This window comes from Camarhynchus parvulus, unplaced genomic scaffold (assembly GCF_901933205.1).
Source record: "Camarhynchus parvulus unplaced genomic scaffold, STF_HiC, whole genome shotgun sequence".
Lineage (NCBI taxonomy): Eukaryota > Metazoa > Chordata > Aves > Passeriformes > Thraupidae > Camarhynchus > Camarhynchus parvulus.
This window is the reverse complement of record NW_022148809.1, coordinates 36,817-52,757: the sequence shown is the minus strand read 5'-3', so window position 1 is coordinate 52,757 and position 15,941 is coordinate 36,817. Positions and strand designations below refer to the sequence as shown.

The window sequence follows — 15,941 nt, the reverse complement described above, 5'->3', positions numbered from 1 at the left end:
CCCTAAATCCTGTGAATCCCATAAATCCTAGCAGTTCTGTGTATCCCAAAAAACCTGTGAATTCCTTAATTCCCATAAATCCCGTAAATTCCATCATTCCCATAAATAAATCCACAAAACCCATAAATAAATCCCAGAAATCCTGCAAATCCCATAAATAAATCCCACAAACAAATCCATAAATCCCATAAATTAATCCCATAAATAAATCCGTAAATCCCACAAACAAATCCCTTCAATAAATCCATAACTCCCACAAATAAATCCATAAATCCCCTAAATAAATCCCAAAAATAAATCAAAAAATCCCACAAATAAATCCATAAATCCCGTAAATTATTCCCATAAATAAATCCATAAATCCCATAAACAAATCCCAAAAAATAAATCCATAACTCCCACAAATAAATCCATAAATCCCACAGATAAATCCTACAAACCTCATAAATAAATCCCATAAATAAATCCCATAAATCCCATATATAAATCCCACAAATAAATCCTATAAATTCCCATAAATAAATCCCATAAACTACATAAATAAATCCATAAATCCCATGAAAAAATCCCATAAATCTCATAGATAAATCCCATGAATTCCTATAAATAAATCCCCTAAAATAAATCCCTAAATCCCATAAATCAATCCCGTAAAATCCCACAAACAAATCCCATAAATAAATCCCACAAATCCCACAAATCAATCCATTAGTCCCACAGATAAATCCCATAAATAAATCCATAAATCCCACAGACAAATCCCATAAATAAATCCATAAATCCCATAAATAAATCCATAAAATCCCCAAAACAAATCCCACAAATAAATCCATAAATCCCATAAATCCCACAGATAAATCCCCTGAATAAATCCTGTAAATCCCATAAATCAATCCCACAAATCCCACAAACAAATCCCACAAACCCCACAAACGATTCCCGCGAATCCCACAAACAAACCCCACAAATCCCACCGACAATTCCCATAAATAAATCCATAAATCCCAGGAATCCCGCGAGGATCCCGGGATTCCCGTACTTGTAGACCATGCCGTGGCAGACGATGACGGAGCCGTCGTCGGAGCCGGAGGCGAACAGGGGGTAGCGCCGGTGGAACGCCACCGAGCGCACGGCGCGGCCGTGGTGCCTGCGGGGGGAAAAACCACCGGAAAACGGGAATTAGCGCCGGGAAAAATGGGAATCAGAACAGGGAAAACCAACGGGAAAACGGGAATTAGCGCCGGGAAAAATGGGAATTAGCGCCGGGATAAACACCAGGGATAAACCACGGGAAAATGGGAATTAGCGCCGGGATATACACCAGGGATAAACCACGGGAAAATGGGAATTAGCGCCGGGAAAAATGGGAATCAGAACAGGGAAAACCAACGGGAAAACGGGAATTAGCGCCGGGAAAAATGGGAATTAGCGCCGGGATAAACACCAGGGATAAACGACGGGAAAATGGGAATTAGCGCCGGGAAAAATGGGAATTAGCGCCGGGATAAACACCAGGGATAAACCACGGGAAAACGGGAATTAGCGCCGGCAAAAATGGGAATTAGCGCCGGGATATAAACCAGGGATAAACCACGGGAAAATGGGAATTAGCGCCGGGAAAAATGGGAATTAGCGCCGGGATATACACCAGGGATAAACCACGGGAAAACGGGAATTAGCGCCGGGAAAAATGGGAATTAGCGCCGGGATAAACACCAGGGATAAACCACGGGAAAATGGGAATTAGCGCCGGGAAAAATGGGAATTAGCGCCGGGAAAATGGGAATTAGCGCCGGGATATACACCAGGGATAAACCACGGGAAAATGGGAATTAGCGCCGGGAAAAATGGGAATCAGAACAGGGAAAACCAACGGGAAAACGGGAATTAGCGCCGGGAAAAATGGGAATTAGCGCCGGGATATAAACCAGGGATAAACCACGGGAAAATGGGAATTAGCGCCGGGAAAAATGGGAATCAGAACAGGGAAAACCAATGGGAAAACGGGAATTAGCGCCGGGAAAAATGGGAATTAGCGCCGGGATAAACACCAGGGATAAACCACGGGAAAATGGGAATTAGCACCGGGAAAAATGGGAATCAGAACAGGGAAAACCAACGGGAAAACGGGAATTAGCGCCGGGAAAAATGGGAATTAGCGCCGGGATATAAACCAGGGATAAACCACGGGAAAATGGGAATTAGCGCCTGGAAAAATGGGAATCAGAACAGGGAAAACCAATGGGAAAACGGGAATTAGCGCCGGGAAAAATGGGAATTAGCGCCGGGATAAACACCAGGGATAAACCACGGGAAAACGGGAATTAGCACCGGGAAAAATGGGAATTAGCGCCGGGATATACACCAGGGATAAACCACGGGAAAATGGGAATTAGCTCTGGGAAAAATGGGAATCAGAACAGGGAAAATGGGAATTAGCACCGGGATATACAACAGGGAAAACCACAGGAAAATGGGAATTAGCGCCGGGAAAAATGGGAATCAGCAACGGGAAAAACACAGGGAAAAACGGGAATCAGCAACAGGAAAACACTGGGAAAAACAGGAATCAGAACAGGGAAAAACACCAGGATAGACACTGGGAAAAGCACTGGGAAAACCAGTGGGAAAACCACCGGGAAAAACAGGAATCAGCACAGGGAAAAACGGGAATTGGCACCAGGAAGAACAGGAATCAGAACAGGGAAAAACAGGGGGAAAAACACTGGGAGAAATGGGAATTAGAGCTGGGAAAAACAGGAATCAGAACAGGGAAAAACAGGAATCAGCAATGGGAAAAACAACGGGAAAATGGGAATCAGCAGTGGGAAAAACGGGAAACAGCAACGGGAAAACATCGGGAAAAATGGCAATCAGAAGAGGGAAAAACACCAGGATAGACACTGGGGAAAGCAGGAATCAGCGCTGGGAAAAACAGTGGGAAAAACAGTGGGAAAAACGGGAATTGGCACTGGGAAAAACGGGAATCAGCAACGGGAAAAACGGGAATCAGAACCAGGAAAAACATCGGGAAAAACACCAGGAGAAATGGGAATTAGAGCTGGGAAAAACAGGAATCAGAACAGGGAAAAACGGGAATCAGCAATGGGAAAAACAACGGGATAATGGGAATCAGCACCAGGAAAAACACGGGATAAAAACAGGAATTAGTGCCAGTGAAAATGGGAATCAGCAATGGGATAAACAACCGGATAAATGGGAATCAGAGCTGGGAAAAACACCGAGAAAAATGCGAATCAGAGCCGGGAGAAATGGGTATCAGAACCAGGGAAAGCACTGGGAAAAACGGGAATCAGAGCCCGGGAAAAATACCAGGAAAAATGGGAATAGAGCCAGGGAAAATACTGGGAAAAACGGGAATCAGAGCACAGAAAACGGGATGAACAAAAACCTGGAACGAGCTGGGATTTGCAGCAGGGAGAGCCGGGACACTGGGAATGCTCCCCGGACAACCCCAGCAGATCCCAGAATCCAGGGAGAGCCGGGACACTGGGAATGCTCCCAGGACAATCACAGCAGATCCCAGCAGATCCCAGAATCCAGGGAGAGCCGGGACACTGGGAATGCTCCCAGGACAATCCCAGCAGATCCCAGAATCCAGGGAGAGCCAGGACACTGGGAATGTTCTCAGGACAACCCCAGCGGATCCCAGAATCCAGGGAGAGCCGGGACACTGGGAATGTTCCCTGGACAATCCCAGCAGATCCCAGCAGATCCCAGAATCCAGGGAGAGCCGGGACACTGGGAATGCTCCCCGGACAACCCCAGCGGATCCCAGCAGATCCCAGGAACCCGCCGGAATCCCGGGACTCACCTCAGCAGCCGGTAGGGCCGCGTGGACAGGTCCAGGTCAAACCAGGCCAGCTTGCTGTCATAGCTGCCGCAGATCACGTTGTCCCCTAGGGAGAAACGCCGGCATCAGCGGGATCCCCTCGATCCCAGGGGGGATCCCGGCGCTCCCGGGGCGATCCCGCACCTCCGGGGTGCACGGCCATGCTGGAGATCCACTGGCAGTTGCTCTGCAGCTTCTTGGTGAGCTCCTGGCGCAGCAGGTTGTAGATGCGCACGGAGCGCTGGGAGGCCACCAGGAAGTAGGGCCGGAGCGGGTGGAACTGCACGCACTGGATCATCCCGGGGCTCTTCCGGAAGGGATCCTGGCTCCAGCGCCGGCTGCTCTGGTGGATCAGCACCTGCCGGCTGCCGGGGTTCCGCACCACCGAGGCCCAGTAGTCGCCCTTGCCGTGCCACGTCACCTGCATCACCGGCTGCAACGGGATCGGGAACGGGATCCAGGTGAGATCCCGAAATCCCGACCCGCTGGATCACCATGGAGGCACAGGAATCGCCCTGGCCGTGCCACGTCACCTGAGTCACTGGCTGGGCATGGAATGGGAACGGGATTGGGATCACGAATGGGATTGGGATTCTGGGTGAGATCCCGAAATCCCGACCCTCTGGATCACCACCAGGGCACAGGAATCGCCCTGACTGTGCCACGTCACCTGCATCACCGGCTGGGAATGGGAATGGGATTGGGAACGGGAGCTGGGTCAGATCCCGAAATCCTGACCCTCTGGATCACCACCAGGGCACAGGAATTGTCCTGGCTGTGCCACGTCACCTGAGTCACTGGCTGGGCATGGGAATGGGATTGGGAATGGGATTGGGATGGGGATCCTGAAATCCCAACCCTCCAGATCACCATGGAGGCCTGGGAATCGCCCTGGCCATGCCACGTCACCTGTGTCACCAGCTGGGAATGGAATGGGATTGGGATTGGGATCACGAATGGGATTGGGATTCTGGGTGAGATCCTGAAATCCCGACCCTCTGGATCATCCCAGAGCTCCTCAGGGTGGGAATAGGATTGGGATCTGGGTGAGATCCTGAAATCCCAACCCTCTGGATCACCACCAAGGCCCACTAATCGCCCTTGCCGTGGCACGTCACCTGCATCACCGGCTGGGAATGGAATGGGATTGGGAATGGGATTGGGAATGGGATTGGGATGTGAATGGAATGGGATTGGGAATGGGACTGGGAATGGGATTGGGATGGGAATGGGATGGGATTGGGAATGGGATTGGGATGGGAATGGAATGGGATTGGAATGGGAATGGGATTGGGAATGGGATTGGGATGGGAATGGAATGGGAATGGGATTGGGAATGGGATTGGGATGGGAATGGAATGGGATTGGGAATGAGATTGGGATTGCAATAGGATTGGGATGGGAATGGAATGGGATTGGGAATGGGATTGGGATGGGAATGGAATGGGATTGGGAATGGGATGGGAATGGAATGGGATTGGGATTGCAATGGGATTGGGATTGCAATGGAATTGGGATGGGAATGGAATGGGATTGGGAATAGGAAAGGAATGGGATTGGGAATGGGATTGGGATGGGAATGGAATGGGATTGGGATGGGAATGGAATGGGATTGGGAATGGGATTGGGATGGGAATGGAATGGGATTGGGATGGGAATTGAATGGGATTGGGAATGGGATTGGGATTGCAATAGGATTGGGATGGGAATGGAATGGGATTGGGAATGAGATTGGGGTTGCAATAGGATTGGAATCGGAATGGAATGGGATTGAGAATGAGATTGGGATTGCAATAGGATTGGGATGGGAATGGAATGGGATTGGGAATGGGACAGGGATGAGAACACGAATGGGATCTGGGTGAGATCCCGAGATCCCGATCTTCTGGATCATCCCAGAGCTCCTCCGGGTGGGAATGAGAACAGGAATGGGAACGGCATTGGGATCTGAGAGAAAATCCTGAGTTTCTGGGTCATCCCAGAGCTCCTTGGAGTGAGAATGGGAATGAGATTGGGAATGAGAGCAGGAATGGGATCTGGGTGAGATCCCGAGATCCTGATCTTCTGGATCATCCTGGAGCTGCTCGGGCTAGGAAGGGGAAAGGGAATGGGATCTGAGTGAGATCCTGGGTTTCTGGGTCATCCCAGAGCTCCTCGGGGTGGGAATGGGAATGAGATTGGGAACGAGAGCGGGAATGGGATCTGGGTGAGATCCCGAGATCCCGATCTCCTGGATCATCCTGGAGCTCCCCACGGCGGGAACAGCGGGATCAGGGCAGGGGTGAGGGTGGGAGTTTGGTTGGTGGATCCAGGGATGGGATTGGGAACAGGAATGGGACTGGGATTGGAAATGGGGGAGTTCCCAGGAGTAGCTGAGGGATCTGTTGGGGCTCATCCCAGAGAAAAGTGGGATTGAAGGGATCCAGGGGGATCCAGGGCGGGATCTGCTCCCAGGGAATGGGACAAGACCCAAGGGAAACGCCTCGGGTTGGGATTTTGGGAATATGCCCCTGGAATTTGGTGGAATTCTGGGATTTGGAGTCTCGGGAAGCAGGGCAGGGACTGAGGCTGAGGATTCCCAGGAGAAGCTGGGAAAAGGGGCTGATCCCAGCTGGAATTCCTGCAGCCCCGGGAGATGTTCCTGGGGATCCCTGGAAAACGGGGCTGGGGAGGATCCCCCTGCTGGGAAAGGCTCCGGCACTGCCCGGGATTCCTGGGAATGGGAAGGGATCCCTCGGGATGTGGAGCTGGGAAAAGAATCCTCTTGGAATTCTGTCCCTTGGGATACAGAGCTGGGACAAGGATCCATTTGGGATCCTTCCCTCCGGAATGTGGAACTGAGAACAAGGATCCTCTTGGAATTGTGTCCTTTGGGATGCACATGTGGGAAGGAGCTCCGAGCTGGGGTTGAGTCAAAAGCCACAAATCCCGGGAATGCCGAGCCCAGCCAGATCCCAGGAATGCTGATCCCAGCCAGATCCCAGGAATGCCAATCCCACCCAGATCCCGGGAACACTGATCCCATCCAGATCCCAAGAATGCCGATCCCACCCAGATCCCGGGAATGCTGATCCCAGCCAGATCCCGGGAATGCCGATCCCACCCAGATCCCGGGAATGCTGATCCCACCCAGATCCCGGGAACACTGATCCCATCCAGATCCCAAGAATGCCGATCCCACCCAGATCCCGGGAATGCTGATCCCATCTGGATCTTGGGAATGCTGATCCCACCCAGATCCTGGGAACACTGATCCCATCTGGATCCCGGGAATGCTGATCCCAGCCAGATCCCGGGAATGCCGATCCCACCCAGATCCCGGGAATGCCGATCCCAGACAGATCCCGGGAACACTGATCCCATCCAGATCCCAAGAATGCCGATCCCACCCAGATCCTGGGAATGCTGATCCCAGCCAGATCCCGGGAATACCGATCCCACCCAGATCCCGGGAATGCTGATCCCACCCAGATCCTGGGAATGCTGATCCCAGCCAGATCCTGGGAACACTGATCCCATCTGGATCTTGGGAATGCCGATCCCACCCAGATCCTGGGAACACTGATCCCATCTGGATCCCGGGAATGCTGATCCCAGCCAGATCCCGGGAATGCCGATCCCACCCAGATCCCGGGAATGCCGATCCCAGACGGATCCCAGGAATGCTGATCCCAGCCAGATCCCAGGAATGCCCATCCTGGCCAGATCCCAAGAACAATGATCCCACCCAAACCTTGGGAATGCTGATCCCAGCGGGATCCCGGGAATGTCGATCCCAGCGGGATCCCGGGAATGCCGACCCCACCTTGCTGTGCTGCACCAGCAGCCGGATCCCCTTGGCGCGCTCCTCGGGGCTGGCCGGGACCCACCGGACCGGCTGGATCCGCTCCTCCTCCGGAGCTTCCCAGGAATCCAGGAGCTGATCCGTGGCTGCCACCAGCAGCCGGTCCCCGAGGCCCGGGTTCACCAGGAGCACCTGCTCATCCCTGGGAATGGGAAATCCGGGATCAGGGAATGCTCTGGGATCAGGGAATTCCCCCCAGGAGCATCTGCTCATCCCTGGGAATGGGAAATCTGGGATCAGGGGAAATCTGGGATCAGGGAATGCTCTGGGATCAGGGAATTCCCCCCAGGAGCATCTGCTCATCCCTGGGAATGGGAAATCCGGGATCAGGGGAAATCCGGGATCAGGGAATGCTCTGGAATCAGGGAATTCCCTCCAGGAGCACCTGCTCATCCCTGGGAATGGGAAATCCGGGATCAGGGGAAATCCGGGATCAGGGAATTCCCCCCAGGAGCACCTGCTCATCCCTAGGGAATGGGAAATCCGGGATCAGGGGAAATCCGGGATCAGGGAATTCCCCCCAGGAGCACCTGCTCATCCCTGGGAATGGGAAATCCAGGATCAGGGGAAATCTGGGATCAGGGGAAATCCGGGATCAGGGAACCCTCCTGTGGGACAGGATTGGGATTGGGCCGCTCCAAACTCCAGGCATGGAATGAACTCTGGCAGAGGATCTGAGATCTCCAGAGGAAAACTGGGAATGATCCCTGGGAATAATCCCTGGGAATGATCCCCGGGAACTCACACAGGAATGGGATTGGGATTCCAGGAAAAACTGGGAATGATCCCTGGGGACTCAAACAGCCACCAGGCAGATGGAGGGTTGAATGGCAGTGGGAATGATCCCAGGAAATGTGGGAATGATCCCAGTGGGGATCTGCACTCACACAGCAGGCCACCAGGCAGATGGAGGGGTTGGGGTTCCAGGGAAATGTGGGAATGATCCCAGGGAAATGTGGGAATGATCCCAGGGAAATGTGGGAATGCTCCCACACGCCACGGCCGGCCACCAGGCAGATGGAGGGGTTGAGGTTCCAGGGAAATGGGGAAATGTGGGAATGATCCCAGGGGACACTCACACGGCCACGGCCACCAGGCAGATGGAGGGGTTGGGGTTCCAGGAAATGTGGGAATGATCCCAGGGAAATGTGGGAATGCTCGCAGGGGGAACTCACACGGCCACGGCCACCAGGCAGATGGAGGGGTTGGGGTTCCAGGGAAATGTGGGAATGATCCCAGGGAAATGTGGGAATGCTCCCAGGAGAACTCACACGGCCATGGCCACCAGGCAGATGGAGGGGTTGAGGTTCCAGGGAAATGTGGGAATCTGGGATAGCAGGAAACAACATACGGGGGTTGGGATGAGGGAAAAGGGAAGGGGGAGGGGAATAAGGGAATGCACGCACCGGCGATGGGATTGGTATTGGGATAATGGGAATGGCATAATGGGAATGGGATAATGGGAATGGGGATGGATTGGGACAATGGCATAATGAGGATGGAGTAATGGGAATGGGGAAGGGGATGGCATAAGGGGATAATGGGAATGGGGATGGGATAATGGGAATGGGGATGGGATAATGGGAATGGAGATGGGGATGGAAATGCGATAATAGGGATGGGATAATGGTAATGGGATAATGGGATTGGGAATGGGATAATGGGAATGGGATAATGGGAATGGGAATGGGATAATAGGGATGGGATAATGGTAATGGGATAATGGGATTGGGAACGGGATAATGGGATTGGGAATGGGATAATAGGGATGGGATAATGGTAATGGGATAATGGGATTAGGAATGGGATAATGGGAATGGGATAATGGGAATGGGGACGGGATTGGGACAATGGGATAATGAGGATGGGGCAATGGGAATGGGGAAGGGGATGGCATAAGGGGATAATGGGATTGGGAATGGGATAATGGGAATGGGAATGGGATAATAGGGATGGAATGGGATAATAGGGATGGGATAATGGTAATGGGATAATGGGATTAGGAACGGGATAATGGGAATAGGACAATGGGAATGGAATTGGGGTTGGGATAAGGGGATAATGGGATTGGGAATGGGGATGGGATTGGGACAATGCGAATGGGATGGGATAATGGGAATGGAATTGGGATTGGAATAAGAGGATAATGGGATAATGGAATGGGAATGAGAGTGGGACTGGATTGGGATAATGGGAATGGGATAATGGGAATGGGATTGGGCTAATGGGGATGGGAATGGCATAATGGAATAACGGGAATGGGATTAGGAATGGGATAATGGGAATGGGGATGGGAATTGAATTGGGAATGGAGATGGGATAACGGGAATGGGATTGGAACCCCAGAGCGGCTGGAAAAGCTCCAGAGCTTTCCGGAGGCACCGCAGGACGGGGCCAATCCCGGGATCCTCCCCCGGAGCCGAGGTTGGGATTTTCCAGGGGGAAAAGCCCCGATCCCAACCCTGGCCCCGCAGCAGCTCCGGGTGGAGCTGGGCAGTGGATCCATGGGATTTATCCCGGGAATTCCCAATCCAGGGGCAGATCCGTACCTGACACCAACCACTGCCCGCTGGGGGAGACGCTCAGGGTCCGCACCAGGCTGGAATGGCCGCGGTAAATCTGGGAAAAAACCGGGAATGAGGGAGAATCCCAAATGCCAGGAGCTCCCTGGGAACCTCCGGGAGCTGCTCCGCAGTCCTCGGGAAGGGAGGAGGAATCTGGGATTTTGGGAAGGGAGGAGGAATTTGGGATCTGGAGGGAGCACGGCCAAGGCCACCCCATCCCACATCCACAGGGATGGGAATTCCAAGGAATGGGGATTCCAGCCCGGAATTGCAGCTCTTTCCAGGGGAATATTCCCAAAAATCCCAACCTGAGGCTGCTCCCTGGGAGCAGATCCCACCTTGGATCCCTTCAATCCCACTTTTCTCTGGGATGAGAACAACTCCCTCAGCCCCTCCTGGGAATTCCCCCCTTCCCATCCCAAACATGAACTCACCAAATCCCTGTTTGCTCTCAAATCCAGGGGAATATTCCCAAAAATCCCAACCCGAGGCCATTCCCTGGGTCCTGTCCCTGTTCCCTGAGAGCAGATCCCGACCTGGATCCCCCTGGATCCTTTCCATTCCACTTTTCTCTGGGATGAGCCCCCTCAGCTGCTCCCGGGAAGTTTTCCACAGCCATTCCCGAAAATCCTGGGAAAGGGGGATTCTCCCCAGCCCCATTGTCCAGGAAATCCCCACAGGAATCCACAGGAATTCCAGCTGGGATCAGCCCCTTTTCCCAGCTTCTCCTGGGAATCCTCGGCCTCAGTCCCCGCCCTGCTTCCCGAGGCCCCATATCCCAGAATCCCACCAAATTCCAGGCGCATATTCCCAAAAAAATCCCTCACCAGAGCCTGGGTGGTGGGGAACGGCTGCAGATCCCTCGGCCTGGGCAGCTTGGGAATGAGATCCTCGGGATCCACGTTGACCTGCGGGACGGACGCCACACCAATGCCAGCTGCTCCCGGCGCTCCGGCCGGGCATTCCCGGGATGGGATAACGGGGACGCCAGGCCGGCATTCCCAGCCCCGCATTCCCGGGTTTTTTTTTTTGGTGGGGTTCGGGGGGCGCACGCACCCGCATCTTGCGCTGCCGGGGGCAGAGGTAGAGGTCGAGGCAGCGCTCGAAGCGCTCGTGGATGAAGCGCGGGTAGGCGGGCACCGCGCGCAGGCTGGCGAAGCGCCGCGGCAGGAAAGGCGGGCGCCGCTCCGACGGCTCCTGCTGCTGCCAGGCCAGCTCCTGCCGCCGGGAAAACAGCGGGAATGCGGGATCGTCATGGGATAACAACGGGAAAATAACGGGGATGGGATAACGGGGATCCTGCTGCTGCCAGGCCAGCTCCTGCCGCTGGGAAAACCATGGGAATGCGGGATCGTCATGGGATAACAACGGGAAAATAACGGGGATGGGATAATGGGGATCCTGCTGCTCCCAGGCCAGCTCCTGCCCCCGGGAAAACAGCGGGAATGCGGGATCGTCATGGGATAACAACGGGAAAATAACGGGATAATGGGGAATGGGGATCCTGCTGCTGCCAGGCCAGCTCCTGCCGCCGGGAAAACAGCGGGAATGCCGGATCGTCATGGGATAACAACGGGAAAATAACGGGGATGGGATAATGGGGATAAATGGGATTGTGGGGATGGGATAATGGGGATCCTGCTGCTGCCAGGCCAGCTCCTGCCGCCAGGAAAACCATGGGAATGCGGGATAATAATGATGGGATAATAACGGGAAAATAACGGGATGGGATAATGGGGATCCTGCTGCTGCCAGGCCAGCTCCTGCCGCCGGGAAAACCATGGGAATGCGGGATAATAATGATGGGATAATAACGGGAAAATAACGGGATGGGATAACGGGGATCCTGCTGCTGCCAGGCCAGCTCCTGCCACCGGGAAAACAGCGGGAATGCCGGATCGTCATGGGATAACAACGGGAAAATAACGGGGATGGGATAACGGGGATCCTGCTGCTGCCAGGCCAGCTCCTGCCGCCGGGAAAACAGCGGGAATGCGGGATAATAATGATGGGATAATAATGGGAAAATGGGGAATGGGGATAATGGTATAGTGGGGATGGGAAATGGGGATGGGAAATGAGAATGGGAATGGAAATGGGATAATGGGGATGGGACAATGGGATCATGGGATCATGGGAATGGGATAATGGGGATGGGACAATGGGATAATGGGATCATGGGAATGGGATAATGGGGATGGGACAATGGGGATGGGGAATGAGGATGGGATAATGGGAATGAGGATGGGATAATGGGAATGAGGATGGGATTGGGAACGGGAAATGGAAATGGGAACGGGGAATGGGTATGGGGAAAGGGAATGGGGAATGGGAATTGGACAATGGGATAATGGGGATGGGAATAGGCAATGGGCAATGGGGAATGACAAGGGGATAATGGGACAACGGGAAGGGGGAAAATGGGAATGGGATAGGGAACGGGGATGGGAATGGGAAAAATGTAGATGGAAATGGGAAAATGGGAATGGGAAGGGGTATGGGATTGGGATAATGGGAAAGGGAATGGGAATGGGGAGGGGATAATGGGATAATGGGGATGGGAATGAGAATGGGACATGGGGATGGGGAATGGGATAATGGGATAATGGGAATGGGGAATGGGGATGGGGAATGGGAATGGGAAATGGGAATGGGAAATGGGAATGGGAATGGGGAATGGGAATGGGGAATGGGAATGGGAATGGGGAATGGGAATGGGAATGGGAATGGGAATGGGGAATGGGGAATGGGGAATGGGAATGGGGAATGGGAATGGGAATGGGAATGGGAATGGGAATGGGGAATGGGGAATGGGGAATGGGAATGGGAATGGGGAATGGGAATGGGAATGGGGAATGGGGAATGGGGAATGGGGAATGGGGAATGGGGAATGGGAATGGGGAATGGGAATGGGGAATGGGGAATGGGAATGGGAATGGGGAATGGGGAATGGGGAATGGGAATGGGGATGGGGAATGGGGAATGGGAATGGGGAATGGGGAATGGGAATGGGAATGGGGAATGGGGAATGGGGAATGGGAATGGGAATGGGGAATGGGGAATGGGGAATGGGAATGGGGAATGGGAATGGGGATGGGAATGGGATTATGGGAATGGGAATGGAATGGGAATGGGGAATGGGGAATGGGAATGGGAATGGGAATGGGGAATGGGGAATGGGAATGGGGAATGGGGATGGGGATGGGAATGGGGAATGGGGAATGGGGAATGGGAATGGGGAATGGGAATGGGGAATGGGAATGGGGAATGGGAATGGGAATGGGGAATGGGGAATGGGAATGGGGAATGGGAATGGGGAAGGGGAATGGGATATGGGGAATGGGAATGGGGAATGGGGAATGGGGAATGGGATATGGGGAATGGGGGAATGGGGAATGGGATATGGGGAATGGGGGAATGGGGAATGGGGATGGGGAATGGGAATGGGGAATGGGGAATGGGAATGGGAATGGGAATGGGGAATGGGAATGGGGGATGGGAATGGGGATGGGGAATGGGATATGGGGAATGGGATATGGGGAATGGGAATGTGAATGGAATGGAAGGGCACAGGAAGAGCCATTCCCAAGGATCGGGATCACTCCCATCAGCAGCTCCTTAGCCAGGATTTTCCAGCCTCCTCATCCCATTGGGATCCTCCCATCCACATCCCATTGGGATATTGCCCACCCTCCTCACCCTCTCCCTCCCCATCCCACTGAGATTTCCCTGCCCATTTCCCCCCTCCATCCCCTCTGGATCCAAATCCCACTCCAGGGCCTCTCCCAGTTATCCAGGGACACCCCAATCCCTGGGGAGCGACCCCAAATCTCCCTCCGTTCCGTGGGATCCTGGAATGCCCCGGGTGGGAATTCCGAGCTGATCCCACTCCATGGGCGGCGACAATTCCCAAAACTCATCCCTGAGCAACCCCAGGGATGAAACATCCCACAAATTCCCAGGAAAAACTCCCTCCATTCCATGGGATCCTGGAATGCTCCGGGTGGGAATTCCGAGCTGATCCCACTCCATGGGCAGCGACAATTCCCAAAACTCATCCCTGAGCAACCCCAGGGATGAAACAACCCACGAATTCCCAGGAAAAACTCCCTCCATTCCACAGATCCGGGAATTCTCTGGGTGGGAATTCCGAGCCCACTCCATGGGCAGCGACAATTCCCAAAACTCATCCCTGAGCAACCCCAGGGACGAAACAACCACGAATTCCCAGGAAAAAACCCTTCCAAACCCAACGCGATCCCCCAGATCCCCTCCACGGATCGGGATCTCCCGGCATTCCCGGCGTTCCCACCTCCTCGGGGCTGAGCAGGAATTCCGGGGGCGGGTTGTAGGACTCGGCGTGTCCCGGCAGCGGCATTTTGGGAGCGGGCACGTGCATCTTGTGCCGGCCCAGCACCGAGTTGGGGTCCTCCCGAGCCCACAGGTCGTAGAAAGTGGGAACGTTCTCCTTGGGCTTCCGCGGCTGGATCCAGCCCATCTTGATGGCGTGGACCAGCTTGGAGACCTGCGGAGCATTCCCGGGATTTGGGGAAGGCTTGGGAGGAGTTTTCCATCCTCCTCATCCCACCGGAGCTTTTCCAGCCTCCTCAGCTTTCCATGGATCCTCCTGATCCCACCTGGATCTTTCCAATCTCCTCATCCCATCTGGACCCTCCTCAGCTTTCCACAGATCCTCCTCATCCCACCTGGATCTCTCCAATCCCTTAGATCCATTTGGGAATCTTTCCATCCTCTTCAGCTTTTCCGCCCTCCTCATCCCACCTGGATCTCTCCATCCTCCCCATCCCACCTGGATCTTTCCAATCTCGTGATCCCACCAGGATCTTTCCAATCCCTTAAATCCATTTGGGATCTTTCCATCCTCTTCAGCTTTTCCGCCCTCCTCATCCCACCTGGATCTTCCCAATCTCCTCATCCCACCTGGATCTCTCCATCCTCCCCATCCCACAGGGATCTTTCCAATCTCCTCATCCCACTGGAGATTTTCCAGCCTCCTCAGCTCTCCATGGATGCTCCTCATCCCACCTGGGTCTTTCCAATCTCCTGATCACACCTGGATCTTCCCAATCTCCTCATCCCACCTGGATCTTCCCAATCTTCTCATCCCACCTGGATCTTCCCAATCTCCTCATCCCACCTGGATCTTCCCAATCTTCTCATCCCACCTGGATCTTTCCAATCTCCTCATCCCATCTGGACCCTCCTCAGCTTTCCACAGATCCTCCTCATCCCACCTGGATCTCTCCAATCCCTTAGATCCATTTGGGAATCTTTCCATCCTCTTCAGCTTTTCCGCCCTCCTCATCCCACCTGGATCTTTCCAATCTCCTCATCCCACCTGGATCTTTCCAATCTCCTCATCCCACATGGATCTTCCCAATCTCCTCATCCCACCTGGATCTCTCCATCCTCCCCATCCCACCAGGATCTTCCCAATCTCCTCATCCCATCTGGACCCTCCTCAGCTTTCCACAGATCCTCCTGATCCCACCTGGATCTTTCCAATCTCGAGATCCCACCAGGATCTTTCCAATCCCTTAAATCCATTTGGGATCTTTCCATCCTATTCAGCTTTTCCGCCCTCCTCATCCCACATGGATCTTTCCATCCTCCTCATTCCACCTGGATCTTCCCAATCTCCTCATCCCATCTGGACCCT

At 53.7% G+C, this 15,941-nt stretch overlaps 1 protein-coding gene across 1 annotated transcript in view; it reads right to left on the bottom strand.

Moving 5' to 3' along the window:
* The window catches only part of BOP1 (BOP1 ribosomal biogenesis factor), a 28,113-nt gene that overhangs the window by 3,048 nt on the left and 9,124 nt on the right, over positions 1-15,941 (bottom strand). Inside the window, 9 exon segments of the mRNA XM_030970838.1 lie at positions 1,040-1,147; positions 3,836-3,920; positions 3,998-4,286; positions 7,659-7,839; positions 8,873-8,954; positions 10,184-10,316; positions 11,089-11,169; positions 11,318-11,479; positions 14,574-14,786. Of these exon segments, the coding sequence (XP_030826698.1) occupies positions 1,040-1,147; positions 3,836-3,920; positions 3,998-4,286; positions 7,659-7,839; positions 8,873-8,954; positions 10,184-10,316; positions 11,089-11,169; positions 11,318-11,479; positions 14,574-14,786 (1,334 nt within the window).